Here is a 19,610-nt window from a genome sequence, read left to right as displayed (position 1 = left end):
CACCCAGTAGCATCTTGGGAGTTTCCCAGCGCCATCCTGAATTCCCTAGCCCTCCAGCAGGGAGCCTGCATCCAGAGGCTCAGGATGTCTTCTCTGCATCGCATGTCTGCTGCTCTCATTGGGTTCCCCTCTGAGGCTCTCAGGGAGATGTTCCCCTGGTCCTTGTGCCTGGTGCCCCAGGAGGTGGATAGGAGAGCGAGCCTTAGAGTCTGGGCGCCAGGATCAGGTGGGGGCTGGGAGGACATGGCGGGGCAGCACCCAGCCCTGTTCACAGTGCGCATCCAAACCCCGGCCCGGGCGGCGCGCCTTCAGCACTTCGGTTCCTAGCTAGACTCTTCCTCTCTTACTTCCCCTCTCCGTTTACTCGCCTGTGAACAGGCACTGCTGCAGCCATCGGGGGTTCTTGTGAGCCTGTGTCCTGCTGGGACCCCAGCCCGGTGCTGACAGTGCAGAGAACAGGGAGGAAGGGGGACGTAGGGACAGCTGGATTTGAGGCCACTCCCACACTTCCGGTGCCATCACCCGCTGACATCTAGGCATGCACCTCCAGCCTGACTCTACTTCCTGCCTGGGCTTTTCCCTTGAACTCTAGATTGGGTTAGCCCACGGTCCACTTGACAGCCTCATGTAGATGTCTCAGTGCTTCTCTGACTACAGCCAGAGCGAACTGCCCGCCCCCAGCCAGGTCCTCTCGCTGCCGTCACCATCTCAGCAGCAGCAGAGGAAAAGCCACAGTCCTTCGTCACCACTATCTGATGTGGCCCCCGTTTGGGCCCAGTCTCCTCTCCTGATGCTCCTCCCTCCCCTTGCTCTCTGTGCTTCCACCCAGCTGGTCCTCCTGGTGCTCCTCAACTCTGCCAAGCACACTCCCACCTCAGGGTCTTGGCGCTCTCTGTTCCCTCTTCTAGAATGTCCTTCTCCGGGTAACTCACCGCCTCACTTCCTTCAGGGTCTGCTTCTTGAGTGAGAACTTGCTGGACCACACTGGTGGAAAGGCTATCACGCCCCCACCATCCTCTCTCCTCCTTCTCCTGCTCCCCGTCCTCAGCACTGGTACCCCTGGACATGTTATATCTCCCGTAATTCCTCCTCAGTGAGAGTGCGAGCCCCACAAGCTCTGAGACGTTCTCTCTCCTGCCTTCCGCCGTATCTCTGATGCCTACGGAGGGCCCGGAACACATTAGGTGCTCAGTGCGCCTTCGTGAGATTAGAAGAATGAAATTATGGATCTAACCTAGGAATCCTCGAGGAAGTAATTTGTCCCCAAGTGACCCCGTGAAGCGGGAATTATTATCACTGATTTTCAGCTGGGAAATCAGTTCTGAGAGAAGCCAGAATTGAAATCCAGGTCTTTCCCACCCCAAAGGCATCCTCTTCCATCCAGCCCTCTGGGAAAAGCCCAGCCTTCTGTCCACAAGCTTGCCATCCACCAGGGACAGTGTGCTGGGCGCTCACGCGGCCACAGAACCAGCTACCGTCAGGGTCCCTCAGTGCAAAGGGCTTTGCATTTTATTTTATCTCAGCCAGAGTGCTGTGGGCGCCATACTCAAGAACCAACATTTAAGGCCATTGTAATGAGGAAGAAACAGGTTTCGAGAGGTTTAATGATTGTCCCAAGGTCACCTAACAAGTCACTTGCAAAGCCAGGTCGCCACTGCAGGCCCTCTGGGCTCCTGTTGTGGGTGCTAAACCCTGGAACGGGATGGCAATGCTCTAGCACCACCTGCACCCTACAGACAGCTCATAGCCCAGCAGAATCCTGCCCAACACAGGACTGCCATGGAGCCCTGTAAACACCCAAGTGAGCTACCAGCTGCCCTCTGGACGCGGTCCTGAAGTCCCTCCTTTGTTTCAAACACCCTGCTCACGCATGCTCCGCGTTCCCTCCCCTTGCTTCAGCCTGCACGTGACCTGCCTTCAGGGTTGGGTGGTAGGATTTCTCCACTTCTCCCCACGAGGCTCCATAGCACCCATGTCCTCCAGCTATTATTAGTCGAGGAGAGCCCCAGGATGCCCGTTCCGAAGGCTCACGCGTCCTCCTCCTCCTCCTCCTCTCTCTGTCCCCACCAGCCCACCGCCTCCCAGCCTGTCTGTGCGGAGAAGCACGGCCTACCAGCGGCGGGAGATCACGTCCACCCACAACCAGGGTCTCCAGCGTGTTTTCATCACAGACACCTGCCCGTTTAGTTCTGCAGCACTTAGCGAGGTCACCTACCCTGTGCCAGATGCTGTGCTAGGGCTTTGGGATAAATGCACATAGAATCCCTGCCCTCAGGGAGCTCACAGTCAGGTAACAACATAGAAAATGGGCCAAAGCAGATAACTCAAATGCAGTTGGATGCACTCTTCAGAGAGACGGACATCTCACTGCAGGACCTCAGGGCAGTTGGGAAAGAGAGGGTCGCTGGGCCCGCAGTGACACTGCCAGCAGGAGTGTCCCAGTGACAAAGAACCTGACCGGGACCCGGTCCCCGCTGCTGTCTGTCAGCAGAGTGGGGAGAGTGTCCTGCGTGTCCGTGGATTGTAATCAGGAGGATTCGAGTTCAGAGCCAAGGCCTCAGTTTCCCTGTCTGCAAAATCGGGAGATTATCAGTCACTATTCTCCTAAAGATGTGGAAAGACATCACCCACGCAGCAGCAGCAGCCTGCAAACAGCATGCGCGCAACAAATACCAGGTTTTTACTGAATTCTTTAACCGTCTCAGTCTCAAAGCGTTTGTCCCCAATCCAGAGGATTATCCCGAGAAAGCGGGAATACAAAGGACATACAGTCGCTGCATCGCCTCCCCTGACCTGAGCCACTTGTCCAAATCATGGCAGAGGCACACACGTGCTCTCTTCTCACGCCAGCCCTGCATCAGTACCCTCCAGAGCCCAGCCCACAAACACACCCCATCCAGCTTCCTGGGGAAGTCCCAGGAGGGGCAGACGACCCGCTCACCCTGAGCCAGACCCCTGGACGCTCCCGTCTGTCACCTCTGCAGAGACCCACTAAATTCCTGCAGACCAAAGAGGGTGGGTAGGGCCTCCAGCAAATCCATGTGAAGCCCCTACCCACCTACTCACCCCCCCAAGCCAGCCACAGCCCAGCCAAGGAGTCTTAGTGACACCAGCGAAGTTAACCACATACCCTTGGAGCATCTGCGCTGCCTGAGACGCCTGGAAGGGCTCCGTCCGCGGAGAATAATCTTATTTTCTGAAGTAGCAGCTTTCTGTTGAAATTCTTCATCAGTCGCCGTGGTGGGGATTTTTTCTTCTTTTCTCTCTCCCCCCACCCTCTCTCTCTCTCTGTCTTTAACGGGTAAAATTGACAGTCTGCCTACATTAACCGGGCATTAATTTGCATGATCAAAAGCAGATTTGTTCCAAGAGCCAATGCTCTGCCTTCCCCTCTACGCACAAGCTTCTCCTAAGAAGGCGAGAAAAATCAGAATGGGCTCCTTGCCGCGCTGCCCCTGAGCTTGGCCAGGAGCAGGTGGGGTGGGGGCCCTGCGGGGAGCGGGGAGGGGGAGGGCAGCCCATCTGAGAGTTAGAAAGTGGCACCTGGCAGCCCCAGGCGCTGGCACGAGCCCCAGCCCAGGAAAATCAAGCCTTTGGTGACAGCTTATGGCAGAGGAGCGTGCAAGAGTCCCAGGAAGTACACGGGTTTCCTGCGAGAGGGGAGGCTCTACCCACTTCCCCAGCCCTTGGGGCCGGGAGGTGCCTGGGCCAGACCCTGGGCATCGTGGGGCTCTGAGGACAGTCCAGGACCTGGAATCAGAAAAATGGGTCTTGGTCCCCAGCTTCAGCCTTGCAGCTCAGGCAGCTTGCTTGACGAGCCTGAGCTGCCGTTTCTTCATCCTTGAATGGGCACAGGGCGACCAGCCCGGCAGATTCCAGGACGTCTGGGCAGAGGAAACAGCCCCCAGCTACCAGGAGCCAGGGAAGGGCCCTGGCTCTGGGTTGCACACGGTGACCCCTCCACGCCGGCGCCATGACCCTGCGTCCCTGGGCATTGTCACCAGGAATTACCGTTCTCAGGGCCGAGAAAGCCGGGATCAGCGGGTTCGACTCACACACCCACCCCCCACCCCGAATCAGTGAACGTATTTTGCGGCTGAGCCGGTCAAAGATGAGTGTCAGGCTGGGTTCATTGCTACAGATTCACTAGTAATGTATTTTTTTCTTTGGATTTTCAAAGAAAATCATGGGCCCCTACAGTTAGCGTGGGGCCTGACGCTGGGGCCCGCAGGGTGCCGGGAGGTCAGCCTAACCCTTCACGTCCACACTCCGCGCTCAAGGCTGCAGCCATCACGCTGACCGACCCCTCGTGGCTCTCCTCCAGGCTCTGCGGGAGCATTGTCGCCTGAGCAGATGAGGCCCATGGAGTTTCTGTTCTAGGGAAAGACACGTGATGTGTAAGCAAAGAACGTAAGAGCTTCAGCCCATGAGGATGCTCGGAAGCACCTTGTAATGCTGACGGGGAGAAGCCGTACGATGCGGGGAGCGCTTTAGCAGGGAGGTGGCTTCTGGACCTGAACGATGAGGGGGGGCCCGCTGGGAGGAGCGAGGTGAGCAGCTAGTGCAAAGGCCCTGCGACAGGGCGGGTTTGGGGGACGCCGAAAGCCAGAGTACTGGGGGCCCAGTGGGTGCTGGAGGGAGCGGACGTGGAGGAAGGCAGACGTGGAGGAGGGCACCTGTGAGAGGACCCCGTCAGGTGTCGTGAAAGTGACCTTACTCTCCTGGCAGTGGGCAGCTCTAAGCTAGAGTGGTTATACCGATCCATCTCTCCTAAAGAACCTTCTGGCAGCCCTCTGGAAGATGGGCTCCAGAGAGGTAGCAAAGGCAGTAGAGCCCAGGCTGAGGTGCGTCGCGAGGTCCGGGAGCCAGCTCGTGTTTAAGTTGGAGTTCAAGGTGTGGTGCTGGTGAGAAATGCCCAGGCTTGGCTCAGCCGTCTGGTGAGTGAGCTGGGACTTCCAGACAGAGCTCAGCGCTATGGATACCGATTTGGAAGAAAACCAGGAAAATTTGGTGTCACAGAAATCCAAGAAAAGAAAGCTTTTGTGAAAGGAAGCTGGGTTCAAGCATAGAACGTCATTGGCAGTGGTGTGAGATGAGGTCAGCGATCCGGCCCCCGGACCTGACAGGATGTGGGTCCCAGGCGCCCGGGACGAGGGCCGTTTCAGTGCAGTGGTGGGAAGGTCTGGCCTCTCCCCCGTGGGGAGACCGCAGGGTGAGGAAGTGTCACGTTTGTCCCAAGCACACCCCCTTGCACGGCTCCTCCATCTCCACTGGTCGCCAGCACTCGGCTGGTTTTCTCGGCCGCTTTCGTCACTGACAGCCTCTGTCCTGCTTTACCACACCGCTTCCACGGCAAGATCTGAGTCCCGTTCGTTTTGAATCCGCAGTGACTGGCCAGCAGTAGGTCTTTCATGTTCATGAAAGGAACGAGGGAGCGCAGGAAGGGAGGCCAGGTTGGTAGTCCCCAGAGACGGGATGAGCGAAGGGGAATTGGATGAGGACAGGCAGAAGGTACTGATACCCAGTGTAAAATAAAGATGCGCTAGGGGTAAATAAGGCCAGGTGATAAATATAACTGACAATGTTGTATGTTATGTTTGACAGTGGTGAAGAGAACAGATCCTGAGTTATCAAAAAAAAAAAACCCCAAAAAATGGGAGTTCCCTTTGTGGCTCAGCAGGTGAAGAACCCGACTCATATCCATGAGGATGCAGGTTCAATCCCTAGCCTGGTTCAGTGGGTTAAGGATCAGGCATTGTCTGGTGTAGGTCGCAGATGCAGCTCGGATCCAGGGTCTCTGTGCCTGTGGTGTAGGCCGGCAGCTGCAGCTGTGACTCAGCCCCTAGCCTAGGAGCTTCTATATGCTGCTGCTGCGCCCCTAAAACGAAAAAGAAAAAAGTGAACCAGTGCGTATTTGTGTCTCCATTGACTCTGGAGCTCTCGAGAATTCTGAGGGCATTTGTTGATGGATTCAGCCTTTCCGCGTTCCCCTGATGGATTGCCTCTGGAGACCCTGCTCTGGGTCTCTCTTCTCGAACTTACGATGTCATAACCATTGTGCATAACTCAGGAGTGATCAGTGTACAGAAACTAATTAAACATCCTCCGTGTGCAAAGCCCTCCTCCTCCAGTCCCCACGCCCCCAGAACAGTGTCGCCGCTTCTGCCCCAGAATTCGAAGGAGATGATGAGGGCAAGAGCCAGGCTGGAGCAGCAGGAGGGGGCAGGGGGGGAGGGTTAAGATGTGCCCAGGGGGCAGATCAACCAGATGGGGTGCAACAGAGCGCTGGGGGCTGGGGAAGTGGGAGGAGCCAGGAAACCTCTCTCTCCTAATCAGGTCACTGGGTGCTGGTCTTAGTCACCGGGGTCAGGGGAGTAGGAGGAGAAGGTGAGTTTAGGTGAGGACGCGCACAGGCTGGGGAGGGATGATTAACTTACAGACTGTCGTGGAAACAAGGAGAGGAAATGGTACCGCGTCAGCAGCATGCGTGGATGGAAGGGGACGGGAGGGGCAGGGACGCAAGCTGGGGGGCTCGGCATTTAAAAGGGGGCAGGACAGGGGGAGGGGCTCAGAGAGGACCCCCAGATGGAGAATTTTATGGCAGAGGAGACGGGGAGGATCACAAGTCCAGGCAGGAAAGAGCCCCAGGATGAGCATGGAGCACTGGGGCCGCCGCTGGCCTTGGCGAGGGGGGAGGGGAGGGGAGGAGCCAGGTGGCTGGTCGGGGAGGGGTAGGCTCCCTGGGCTGGGCCTGTGGAGTTGGATGGATGCTGGGGCTGGCACGTCGTTCTGGGTGGGGGTAGGATTCCTGGAGAGCGCATCCTGAAGGTCCTAAGAGAGTGGAGGGTATGCGGGGGAGGGGGGGGCATCACTGAAGAAGCAGAGGGGCGGGTCCCCAGGGTGCCGGGGCCTCAGGAGGAAGGAAGGCACCTCGGCCCAAGAAGAGGGAGGGATTCGGGATGAGCATCTGGACGGGCCACAACGTCCCCGAGAAGAGAGGACGACGAGGATCACCTGGCTGTGAGCAGCGCTGTGGGCTCACGGGGCAGGAGAGCGGCCGTGAGGGGCGTGGCCTGTGGGCTCCCTACGGGGGCCTCGCAGGGCGAGGGCGCCGGCTCAAGGTCACGGCAGGTGGGCTGCCAGGCCTCTCCCCGGGTGGCCCTCCGTCTTGGCTCCAGCAGGTGGTCCCTGCAGACCACGCGCTGGGTTCTCCTGGTCCCCGAGAGGCCACACCGCCCCCTCGGCCCTCCACTCCCTCTGCCTCTTCTCGGCTCCCCGGGCCTCCGCTGGCGCCTCACCTCCCTCAGTCTCAGCTCCACCATCTCTGCGAAGCCCCAGGTGGGCCCATCTGATAAGCCCGTCTGTGACTTTGAACCTCACCAGCCAGCAGCTCCAGGGCCTCACGTGTCTGCTGGTCTTGTCCGTGTCCTAGTCCTGACAGTCTCTGGCACAGAGATTTGCCCTGTATCCTCTGTCCCCCAAGTTCGACTAGAAACCCCCAAAGGGCAGAGAACTTAGGCTGTGTGGTTCCTCCATGTACCCCACGTGCCAGGAGAAGTTTGTTGACTGAATAGTGAATCGAAGATAAAAGGCCAGCAGCAAAGTGATTTTCATTATATCTCTCAAACCTGGTGTGAACAGAAGGGCGCTTATTAATCATTTACTAACCAGAGGGGAGAGAGCAGTAATGTGTATTGTCACCCATTTGATAATGAATTTCGCTGGATTCTAACATCAGGCCCAGGCGCAGAGAGGAGCATTTACTGAATGAATTGATGGAGGCCTCACGCAGAGCCGGGCCTGACCCCGGGCCTCTCAAGTGCAAACCCCGTGCTCAGTCCACTAGGTCACAGGCTTTTAAGGTCACCGTGGGCACCTCCACGGTCTCTAAATGTTTCCAAGGGCTCTACCTTTTCTGAGGGACCCATCAAGGGCAGTCCTTTAAAACTGTGCACGGGGGAAGTGCCCTAAGGAGTTCAGGCCAATGGGCCCCCGAGGCAGGTGTCACCTGTAATTATAGCTTGTGGAGTCAGCCCTGGCTGGTTGTCATGGGCTGAGGGCCCCGCTCCCTCCCGCTGACTCTCTGATTAAACCAGCAGCAGCATCTGTGCTTCTGTCCCGGCCAAGACCGAAGGGACCTGGGCCTTGCAGAAAAGGGGCCCTTCACATTCCCACATGCTCTGGGGCTCAGGTCCACACTCCAACATATTGACCGCGGCCACAGCCACGCCCCAGCTAGTCTCAGCGGCTCGGCTCCCCTTAGAATAGGACACGAATCCCCATCTCTTAGCAGCGGAATCTGGGCCCCTCCTCCCAGGCTCCTAGCTGTGGAATTGTTTAGACTGTTCGAAGCCCTTCTAGCCAGGCCCAGGGCTTGGGACCCTGCTACTCCTGAAAGCTGCCTCTTCAAGGAAAGCATTTCTGCAGAACTTGGGGGGAGGCTCTGTCCTTCGGGTGGGGTCTGTCACGTCTGAGCAGTGATTCGGAAGAGACGTGTCAGGGGTGTGGAGTCATAGCCAACAGGGCCAGCAGGGACCAGCCTTCTCCCTAAAGCCTGGGCTCCCTGGGCCAGGTGACCCCGCAGGCGTCGTGCCAACAGGCTGTAGGTGTCATCTCGTCTAACCTCAGGACGTGTTATGAAGAGGGGATAGCACTGTGCCCATTGCACAGGGGAGAAAACAAAGGCAGAGAGGGATTCAGTGACATGCCCAAGGTCACACAGCTAATGCGTGGCCAAGTGGGCATCCAAGCCTAGGTCTTTCCAGCTCTGGGATTCGAACCAAGGAGGTTCGACTTTGGACTCGCAGCCTCACCTGTACTATCTCTATGAAGGTCAGTGTCTCTGCTATTCGTTTGTTCAACCCATATTTTTTGGATAACTGCTAAGTGCCTGGCCACACGCTGAGCCCCACGTGGCCCTCTGCTGCTTGGTAATATTGGAACCTCGGGCAATAAACTGACAACAATAGTAGTTGGGGTTTCAGCGCAGCAGCATCTCGGAGGGGCCCTGGCCCGAGCCTGGGACACGGGAGTATAATCGCTCACATCTATTGATCGGGTGCCCAGAGCTGCGCTATGCCCTCTGTTGGCGGGTTTCCTTGGAATTGGCCGTGAGCCTGTGCCCTTGTCCAGCTCATTGGTGATTCTGGTACCTTGCGGGATACACGGGCTCAGTGTTTGGCTCTAATCGGAGTTGTGCACATGGTTACCAACGTAATTCTTTGTGATAAAATATTCCAAAAACTCAGAAAAGGACAAAGAGAAACACAATGCAGGTTTTCCCCTAAACTATGAGTAGGTTGTGAAGTCAATGAAATAGGTTGCAAGGGAAGCGTTTTTGAAATAGACTGGGTTAGACTAGATAGGATAGACTGGAACTTAGCAGACACACCACACAGGGTGACAACCGTGAGCGTGAACGTTACTCGGGAATGTTACCACAGGCCTTCGGGTTGGAGTGTGTGTGTGTGTGTGTGTGTGTGTGTGTGTGTAAATTCCGCGTGTATAAAAGGTCTCTTTTACTCCAGATCGTGGTCAGAACTATTTGCAAATCACTGATAATAATAATAAACACTCATGTTCGCACGATTCAGATTTCACAGCTATTAATACTTTGCCAGATTCGCTTCAGATGGTTTTCCAAGAAACAACCTGTTACAGACAGAATTCAGAGGAAGCCCTCTCCCTTTCCCTCATCTTTCCTGGAGCTGGAGTGTGGCCTCCAGCAGACAGGCCTCGGATCAGTGATCCACTGCTGGTCCAGCCTCTCTGGGTGAGCCAGGCTGAGGGCAGCCCACCCCAGGGACCCCAGAATCAGCTGGAAGAGTGTCTCAGACAGAAGGGCTTGCTTGCCAACTGCACCCACTGCTCGAATTCTAACCCCAGGTCCTGTGTGCTGGGGGATGTTTAGGAAAACAGTTTAAACATCCCAGGATATCCTGATAAGCACATGTCAGTGTTGACATAAGAGCCTAGAAATATGTAAACACACGTCCTAGGACCGTCCAAAGGCCGAGGGGTCTGGACCTCCCACTCAGGAGCTGCGTCTCTTGTCTTAAAATGAGGAAACTGAGTCCTGGGGGAGAACGTGGGGGCCCCCAGATACCCCCCCCCACCCCGAGACAGTGGAAATGTTGGCGCAGGAAAGGAAGAAAGAGGAGGAAGACAAATACTCCATGATTGGATATGAAAGACTCACAGACAAAATAAAGGAGCAAAGCAAACCAACCAAGTGTAAACTCATGGCTACAAGAACAGAGGGGCAGAGCGGGGCGGGCAATGTGGGTAAAAGGGATTGACCTCAGTTTCATTTACTGGCTCAAGCATATGTGGTGGATGGAAACTAAGCCTTCGGTAGTGAGCACGCTGTAGGCACACAGGGGTAGAAACACAGGATACCCATCAAACTTACGCTATAAACCAAGGGTATCTTGATTTTAAAAATAAATTTAAAAAAAGAGAGTAAGGGGTGGGGGAGAACAGGAGGTGGGTGGGGAGGAAGGCTTCTCTCCATCTGGACAAGCGTCCCAGTCCCCAGGGCGCGCCTGCCCCCGCCCCTCCGGTGCGCAGCAGCCCTGCTCCATCCCTCCCGCCCTGTGGCACCTGTGCGGAGGAACCGCACAGCTATTTGCTTATTTTCCATCTCCGCCCACTTCGAACTCGAGGCCCGTGAGAGCAGGGAGCTCGACCAGCGCGTTCACGGCTGTTTCCCAGGCCTGGCACGCAGCCGGCCCAGGACCAAGAGTGTGTTTATCGGTAGAAAAGGGCTCCGTACAGAAAGCATCCCTATGTTGATTGCTTGAGTCTGTGACTGAAACTGAAGTTGGCGCTTCTAACAAAACCAGATGACAGGCTGGCTGAGAGTCCAGTGCCCTGAGCTCGGGTGAGACCTGGGATCAGCCTGCAACCCAGGCTCGCCTTCCTTTCACTGAGTGCTTATTAAGCACCAGGGCACCACCCTAAGCACTTCATGTGTATTAACCCTTTTAATCCTCGCTGTAACGCTGCCTGGAGGGGCTCCACTGTGTCTTCTTTAGGCAGGGAGAGGAAGGCGCAGGGGGTCCAGGTTCTTGTTCAAGGTCACACAGCTGGAACGAGGCAGAGCCAGGATTCACACCCAGACATTCTGGCTCCAGCACCCATGCATCTCCCACCATCTCCCAGTGAGAAAAGTCTAGACCAAGGGCTGGGGGTGGGGGTGGGGTTGGAATACTGACTTGGACCTTTCAGAATCTGATGAGGGAATTCCTGTATCTTTTTTTTTTTTTTTTTTAAGCGATTTGAGGAAAGTCAAGGCCGGACCAGTAGCAAAACAGCCTTTTACCAGGCTCTGCAGAATTCTCTGGGCGGTGAAGCGGGGGACCCGGGAGTGCAGGCTGCGGCCACATGGTACTACTCCCTGGAGCACGATACCGACGACTACGCCTCCTTCTCCCGGGCCCTGGAGGCGGCCACCCGGTGAGCTGCCTGACCCGTGGGTGGACGGGGATGCTCAGATCACCCTGGAGAACCAGGGGCCTGGGGTCTACACTTTGCTCTGCCTGCTTCATTCAGTCCACAGCGTGGCACCTGCCCACCAGTGGGAGACAATGGGGTGACCCCACCCTGCCCTCCATTGTGCTCCTGCTTCGGGGGGCGCCTGCTGTATATCCTGTGCCATGAAGAGGGTGCACCCATAGTACAGAGGAGAAGACAGAGGCAGAGAGGGATTCAATAACTTGCCCAAGGTGCTGATGGAGAGCCTTCAGGGGGGCTGGCCCAGCAGACAGGACCCCACATCTTCCTGCCCAGTGGCTGCCCTTGAGAACTCACATAGGGAGCAAGCCAAGGGCAGCTAGAGGAGTTCCCTTGTGGCGCCCTGGGTTAAGGATCCATCATTGTCCCTGCAGCAGTTTTGGTTGCTGCTGTGGCACGGGTTTGGTCCCTAGCCTGGAAACTTCCACATACCGCAGGTATGGCACAAATAAAAAGGGGGGCCACCCAGAGCCCAGGCCCCATAAGCATCGGTCCTTTGTTAAGCTCCCGCAGGTGACTCTGCTGTGCGACCCGAGTTCACCTTGCACAGGAAGCAGGCCTAGGCGGGGAAAGGTTTGTGCCTGATGTCACACCCCAAACAGGAGACCCAGAGCTTCAGAGCCATGCGGCCGCTCCTGGTTGCTGCTTCTGCATTAGCTGCTTATGTGTCTTGTTGCTTCAGTTCAGTGCCTCAAGCTTCCTTCCCTCAGGAAGTCTGCCAGTCCCCCACCCCAAGAGGGGTTAATGGGTCCCCCACCCACCTAGGGCTCTCCCATCCCCAAAACATCCCTCTCTCTCAGCCCCCTCCCTGGCCCACTGCCTTTGTCAGAACTAGCCTGTCTATACCCATGGTGGGCTCACTGGGTCAAGAGCTGTGCTTTATATGAGCATGTAGCAGGTGCTCAAGATACGGGTTTTGAACAGAATCAAGAACTAGTCAGGGTTCCAGTTCTGCCTTCGGAGCTCCCTGGGCATGAGGCCACAGTGGGGTCGCTGGCTCTCCTGCACCTCTGAGCCCCTCGCAGGCCACTTGGCATGGTCCGCGTTCCTGGCAGGGCCCCTCCAAGCGGAGAGAACACGGTGGGTTTCCTCATCCTGTAACCTCTGTCCTCGGGGAGATCCATGTTCACCCTCGCTCTCTGTCTCTGGGGACAGAGCCAATGTCAAGGCCCAGAGGCCTCTGCTGAACTTGACTCTGGTGGGAGGAGATGGCCTGAAGGGTGTTGAGACCTGCTGCCCTGCTCTGTCTCTCCACCCAGGAGTCTGTGGTTTCTAATCAGAGGGTCAGTAGCTCAGAATAAAACTTTGTTCCTCCCTCTGGGATCCTGGGGACCAGGAAGGCTCTAATTTTCCCCCTAGCGGAGAGCTCCGCTTTGAACCAAGGAGCAGAAGCTATTCCTGGAGGCCCAGCCCAGCCTGGACCCTAAGAACTCGCAGATGTGCGGGCCCCGGACCCTGAGAGGTTCATGGCCAAATCAGGACTGGCTCAGATCCATGTTGCAGAAAGAGCTCGGGCCAGAGATCAGAAACCTACGTTCGGTCTTGCCCCAACTGTGTCTTTGAGGACAGTCTGGGGGCGGGATGGGGGGCGTCTGAGGGAGGGTGGTACCCAGGGAGGCTTCCCTGAGCAGGCGGACCCAGACCTCCCTTAGCTCAGGCCTTCAATCCCCCCTAAGAGCCCCCGGGCCTCCCTGCCTTTCCCCATCTGCTCCCACCCAAGTCCGGCCCGGGCTCCTCAGGGGACCGGGAGATGAAGGGGGCTGCTTTCGTCTGCCCTTCCAGACCCCCCCTTAGCCCCAGCCTCACTGAGAGCCTTGCCTGTCAACACGCCAGCTGCCCTCCAGATGCGCTGAAGCGCTGCTCTTAGGGGCCGGGGAGGGGTGGCCAGCCCTCCTCGTCGATGGGCTCTCATGGATGTTCCCAGAATATCTGCAGGGCCGGGCCCTTTGAGATGGAGCATCAAAGAAGCCCTGAGATGCTGAGTGGGATTCAAAGCCTGGTGGGCCCAAATCAACCGGGGTCGGCCTGATTCTAGCCAGGCCTGCCTGCCTCCTGGGCACCCAGCTTGTGCAGGACCCCCGCAGGACCCCGCTGCTGAAAGCGGGTGCTGCTGGGGTTTCTTCATGTCACCCCTCAAAAAGGGAGAGACTGAGAAGCTTTGGGGACCTAAGGCCGGGCTCTCGGCCTCCTCACTGCTGCCCTTCAGGGCCGCATGACCCCTTGCTGAGGGTCTGTCCTGTGCATTTGGGGATGGAAGGTGCCACTAAAAGCCTTCCACCCCTGCTGGGACAACCAGAAGTGTCCCTCAGCTACTGCCACATGTTCCCTGGAGGTGGGGGCATCCCAGTTGAGAACCACTGGCTAAAGGTATCATACACCTGAAGCGTCCTTGAGGTCTCTGCCTTCTTTTGAAGTGCGTGCTTATTATACATTCAGTTCTATAGTATGTTGTATTTATTTTTATTTATTAATTTACTTTTGGCCCACAGCATGTGGAAATTCCCGGGCCAGGGATCAAACCTGTGCCACAGCAGCAATACAAGCTGCTGCAGTGACAATACCAGATCCTTAACCCACTGTGCCACAAGGGAACTCCCCTGTGTTGTATTTATTTAACTCTAAAATGTTTTGCTCCCAAGTGTTTGAGTAAAACTGATGTTCTGGGACCATGTTTGCCCCATGGGCCTCTTGGTCCCGAGATGCATCATACAGACGCAGTGAGTGATCCATGAAGCAGGCTGGGCCGTGCACGAGCAGGGGAGCCAGTTGCAGCGAGAGGAAAGCTGGTGGGGTGAGGAGGGGGTGTGTTCCCTGCGGGCCAGTACAGAGCGGCTGGCGACCCAGGGACCCTCGCCTGGGGGCAGCCTTCCCCCGGCACAGCTGTGGACAGAGCTGTGCTTAGCCGGATCCTCCTCTGTCCCCCTTTCCCCAGGGACTACTTTATCATCTGCCCTGTCATCGACATGGCCAGCCACTGGGCGAGGACGGCCCGGGGAAACGTCTTCATGTACCACGCTCCCGAAAGCTACAGCCACGGCAGGTAAGGTGGCTGCGTGGCCACGGTGGGTGGTGACACTGGGAGGAGATCTGGCAGAGTGTCCCTGTCACTGCTGCGATCCGCAGAGAAGCAGAGAAAAGAAGGCAGGCCCACCTGCCTATAAGTCCTGGCCCAATGACATGGGACATGTCACTTAAGTTTTCTAAGCCTCAATTTCATCATCTGAAAAATGGGTAGAATACTAATCACCACTTTCTCTGACAGGGTTGCAGGAACGACAAGTAAAATAAAAGCTATAGGAAGCAGTTTGGGGGTGCAACATGAACTCGCCATTGACTGACTCGGGGGAGGGTCCGTCTTTATTAACCCTCCATGTTTGTGTCTCTAAAAACTGAACCCTTTGCTTAAGAAAATAACTTTCCAAAGGGTCAAAAGGTTTGTTTCAGGGTGTTTTTGCAACAAAAGAAAAGTTTTATTTACCCCCAGTTTATATACCCTTCCTACTTCCAGAATAGGTTCACTGTATCTTATAAGAAAAGTCTCAAGTGCAATAAAATTGTCAGAATGGAAAAGGCAGATAAGAGGGACGAGTAGAGAAAGCCAGTGGTGAAGGACGGGCAGCAGCTGGGCTCGGAGGTCAAGGGCAAGATTATCAGAAAGACGAAAAGCACAGAGGTTTGGTTATCAGAGCGCTGTCAGCTGAGCAAAAGCACAGAGAGCAGTGGCAGGGGACAGATTTGGTCCCGGCCAGTGGGAGAGCAATGCAAGGACGGTCTGGGACACACGGGGTCCAGGGCGTTGGAGGGAGGACTGTGGGGCCACGGGCTCTTCTTCTTCCTGGCCTTACAGTCCCGAGCCGTCCACCCGTGTGGAAAACCCCAGATCGCTTCCCAGGGGGGCTGGTGACTTCCCGCGTCATCTGCTGTGATTCCCACAGATCACACCGGCTTAGCCACTTCACGTGGGAGCTCCTTTGGGAAGACCTGACCCTCCACTGAAGTCAGAGAGCAATGTTGCCCACCTGCTCAGCCCTCCATCAAGCATCTGCAGATAAGAGAAAGCCAGGGGGTCAGGTCTCCCAAAGATGCTTCATTTCCTTTTGCGAGTGGAAGCCAGGCCTGCCACATGGAGCGAGGCCATCCATCACGCACGGCCACAGTCTGGGTCAGGGCAGCAGGGAGATGGGGTGTGAGGAAGCCGACCTCAGAGATAAAGGTTGAGCTCCACTACTTTCCAGCTGTGCCATCTTGGGCAAGCTCCTTTGCCTCTCTGATCCTGTTGCCTCATCTACAGTATGAGGCCACTGGTTTCCTCTCACTGGGTTGGTGTTAATAACGTCTGGGGCATCAAGTATCCCACGTTAACCTGTGTTACTTTGCAACAGCATCAAGGGAGGTCTTAAAAATACACAGTGTCTCGTTATAACTGTCACCATCCCTATAGTGGGTGGAGGGCTGCCTACGCTACCAGGTCTTAACCCCTGGAACCTGAAAATGGGACCTTATAAGCACAAAGGGGCTTGCAGATGTGATGAAGTTCAGGATTTCGATGTGGAGAAACTATCCTGAATTATCCTGATGGGCTCTAACTAAATGCACCAGTTTCTCTCTAAGGGCAGTAGAGGGAGATTCGCTACACACAGAAGAGGGGGGCCACGTGACCACAGAGGCAGAGACTGGGATGATACAGCCACAAGCCAGGGACTGCCCACAGCCACCAGGGCCCGAGGACTGAGGAATGAATGGCTTCTCCCACAGGGCCTTCAGAGGGGAGGTGGCCCCAACAACCCCTGGGTTTGGCTCATTGAAACCGACTTTGGACTCCTGCTCTCCAGAACTCTGACACAGTAGGTTTCTGTGGTTTTAAGCCACCAAAGGAGTTCCCTGATGGCTCAGCGGTTAAGGATCCATTGTCGCCACTGCAATGGTTTGGGTTCGATCCCTGACCTGAGAACTTCCGCCTGCCATGGGTGCGACCAAAAAAAAAAAAAAAAAAAAGCCAGCAAAGGTGTGGTAATTTGTTACAGCGACCACAAGAAACTCATACAGTCCCTAAAACATTCTAGGGAACATTCATAGTTTCCCTAAGCAAGTTCTCATCATTCACCTGATTTCCCCCGACTGGGAATGTGCAGCCCTTCACAGAACGTCCAGAAGCTTTGTGAGGTCAGCAGTGGTGAAGTGACCATCTACATTTTACAGAAAAAGAGTCCGAGGTTCCAGGAGTTCCACGTAGTTCCCCCGAGAACAAGCAGAGTTTAAGTATAGAGCAGTGACCTACTCTGAACCTCAGACTCCTCTTCCCACTAAAACATGCGGTCTCTGTGCTCAGAACTATTTATAATTTCAATCGGATCCACTTCCTAGATTCCAGCAGCTGCCTCCAGGTTGCGGGAAGGAAAGGAGGTGCCAGGCTAGGCTTCTGGGAAGAAGGCATCTGGGAGAGAAGGAATGATGAGGAAAGAGGATGGTTTGGACGGAGATAAAAGGAGGCCTCAGAATCCCATGGCCCCAAACGGCCCCAGAGGCGGGGTGAGGGTGGGTGGGAAGCTGAGCGCAGAGTGACCCTTGGCGGCCCTCCCAAATGCCAGGCTCTCAGGATCCACGCCCAGGGCACGAGTCCTTCAGCCTGGTTTTCCGCCTCCCTCCCTTTGAGGGCAGAGATGCAGCAGGTGTGGTCCTCTTGTGGTGAGTTCATTGGATGCTTTCAATGGGCACACACACCTTAGCACTCCAAAGTGTACAGTGACCATGGAGTTCCCTGGTGGCTCAGGGGGTTAAGGAGCTGGTGTTATCCCTGCTGTGGCTCAGGTTCCGGCTAAGGCACGGGTTTGATCCCTGGCCTGTGAACTTCCACATGCCGTGGACACAACCAAAAAAAAAAAAATTTACAGTGGCCAAGACATAAGAAATGCATCTGTTAAATGACAAAAACAAACAAAACAAAACATAACAAAAGGACCTGGGTAATTCCAGCCAGAGTCAGGGATGCTTGGCCCCCGCTGTACTGTTTCCTCGCGCAGCTGTAACAGAGCACCACGGCCTGGGTGGCTGAGAATGCCTGGTCTCTCCATGAGGAGGCCGGGAGTTGGAAATCAAGGCATCCGCAGAGCCAGGCTCCCTCTGGAGGCTCTGGGGGAGCCTCTGTTCCAGGCCATTCTCCTGGCTTCTGGTGGCCTCAGGCACTGCCGGGCTTGTAGATAAACATCCTTGCCCTGTGTGTCTAGATGCACATTTCTCTTTTTTATAAGGACAGCAGTCAAACTGGATTAAAACCCACTGTAACGACCTCATTTTAACTTAGTTGTCGCCGAAAAGACCTTATTCCCAAAGAAGGTCATATTCTGAGGTTCTAGAGGTCAGGGCTCCAACGTATCTTTCGAAGGGGTCAGAATTCAGCCCATAGCACCCCCCCCCCTTCTCTCTGACGTGACGGAGCCCTGCCCGGGAGGCTCCTGAGGACTGAGGGGCCGAAGCAGGCTGTTCTGGACCTGGGAGCGGGTGGTCCATGGGGGAGGCATCCTGATGTAATCCCACCGCATCTTACCCTCCATCCTCTGGGGCCAGTGTGGGCCTCTTGTTGCTAAAGAGCATCCTCTCTGCCCTGCGGGGACCCACAGACAGGGCCCCCCTGCGCCGACCCACAGAACCTCCCTTGAAAGGAAGCCACGCTCCTGCATCAGAGCCACACGAAGTGCCTCCTGGGTCTTCATAGTCACAGCACCTCAGGGCCCAGTGACCCCCCCGGCACAGAGGGGAACAGTAGGTGCTCAAGAAGTCATGCCAGCCGCCTCGTGGGACAGGCGGGAACAGAGCCTTTCCCCCGCAGTTTGTAGGCTCCTTGGGACTTGGTTTTGCCATCTGCAAAATGGGAGTCAGGAGGCGGGAGAGGTCAGGAGAAGTGGTTCTTCTGGGCTCTGCAGAGCCCTGGACTTGGAGCCCCTGGGAGGAGGAGCGCGAGGTGGAGGGCGGGGCCTCCCAGCCCCTTTCTCTCAATCTCACAGCTGAGCGTCCAGTAAAATTTCAAGCGTCTGCAGGGTAACCACCGTGAGAGAAACCACGGGGCTCAGTCACCTTTAAGGGGCCTTCTGACTGTCATATTCCGTCGATTTTGGAGGAAAGAAACACTCGGGGCCACCGAAATATTTTACAGGGAGAGATGGTACCCGCTGCACAGAGGCAGAAGGTGTCCTGCTTAGAACAGGGCCTCTAAGCCCGCTGCCTGGTTAGAAGCCTGCCTTGACTCCTCTTAGCTCAGGAACCTAAGACAAGTCACTCAGTCTCCTTGGTGACAGTTTTTGTATCTGAAAAGTGAGAAGAGCAAGAATAGTACCGACTTTAAAGGGTTATTGTGAGAAGTAATTGCAATTAATTGGGGCCTGGCAAAGAGGACGCGCTAAGAGCGTCTTGTTATTCTCGTCCGTCAGAACGCGCTCTTGGCATCTTTCTGGGCGCGGGTCATCTCGCCCCTGACAGGGACCATAACACGGCGCCATCTATGTAGTAGATACTCGAATCAATGAATGAATCACAGAAACGAACCCATTTGATTTTTGGCAAGTTTATCTTTTCTGCCTGAAAAGATCCCTCTCTCACTCTGCCCTGGAGCTGTCACACCTCTCATTTATTTCTGGCTCAAAACTACAGACTTAAAAATATATGTGTGTGTGCCTTATGGTTTAAGCCATCTGTCTAGTATCTCCATTTCTCTGAGCATATATTAGATTTCCTGGCATAGCTAGTGAACAAAACCCAATAAATCAGTTTCTTAGGGATTCTTGTTACTTGCTCACAGCATTCCTGGCTCTCTAACTGCTCACCTGGATTGTAGATGAGGTTTGCATCTCTGCAGTTGAGGGCCCACTCCTGTGAAGAGAGTGTAGGTGTCATGGATGGGGCGAGGGGAGGGACAAAGAAACGAAAACCTTCAGTGCGAGAGGAAGGTGCAATTTTAAGATCCAGATTCAAAGACTCGCAGAACATGCAGGATGATTTCATCCAACTCACTTTACAGATAAAGAAACAAATGCCCAGAAAAGACTGGAATGATATATCCTGGCTCCAGAGTCAGTAAGGGGCAGTCTGGACCCAAACGGTCT

The 19,610-nt window shown here is 55.5% G+C and overlaps 2 protein-coding genes across 3 annotated transcripts in view; one reads left to right on the top strand and one right to left on the bottom strand.

Moving 5' to 3' along the window:
• The window catches only part of SLA (Src like adaptor), a 58,157-nt gene extending 54,723 nt beyond the window's left edge, over positions 1-3,434 (bottom strand). The window contains exon 1 of the mRNA XM_013996470.3: positions 3,131-3,434. The gene's annotated coding sequence lies outside the window, so the exon portion shown is untranslated. The remainder of the gene's footprint in view (positions 1-3,130) is intronic.
• Positions 1-19,610, top strand: part of TG (thyroglobulin) — a 224,048-nt gene that overhangs the window by 189,789 nt on the left and 14,649 nt on the right. For both annotated transcript variants that reach the window (XM_021088574.2, NM_001168418.2), the window contains 2 exon segments: positions 11,276-11,457; positions 14,447-14,554. In XM_021088574.2, the coding sequence (XP_020944233.2) occupies positions 11,276-11,457; positions 14,447-14,554 (290 nt within the window).

The sequence above is a fragment of the Sus scrofa genome, chromosome 4 (assembly GCF_054392235.1).
Source record: "Sus scrofa isolate SSC_HxYL_T2T_F1_AM1 chromosome 4, Sscrofa_HxYL_maternal_Yorkshire_Landrace_v2.0, whole genome shotgun sequence".
Taxonomy (NCBI): domain Eukaryota; kingdom Metazoa; phylum Chordata; class Mammalia; order Artiodactyla; family Suidae; genus Sus; species Sus scrofa.
The sequence above is the reverse complement of the archived record's forward strand: the minus strand, read 5'-3'. Positions and strand labels throughout refer to the sequence as shown.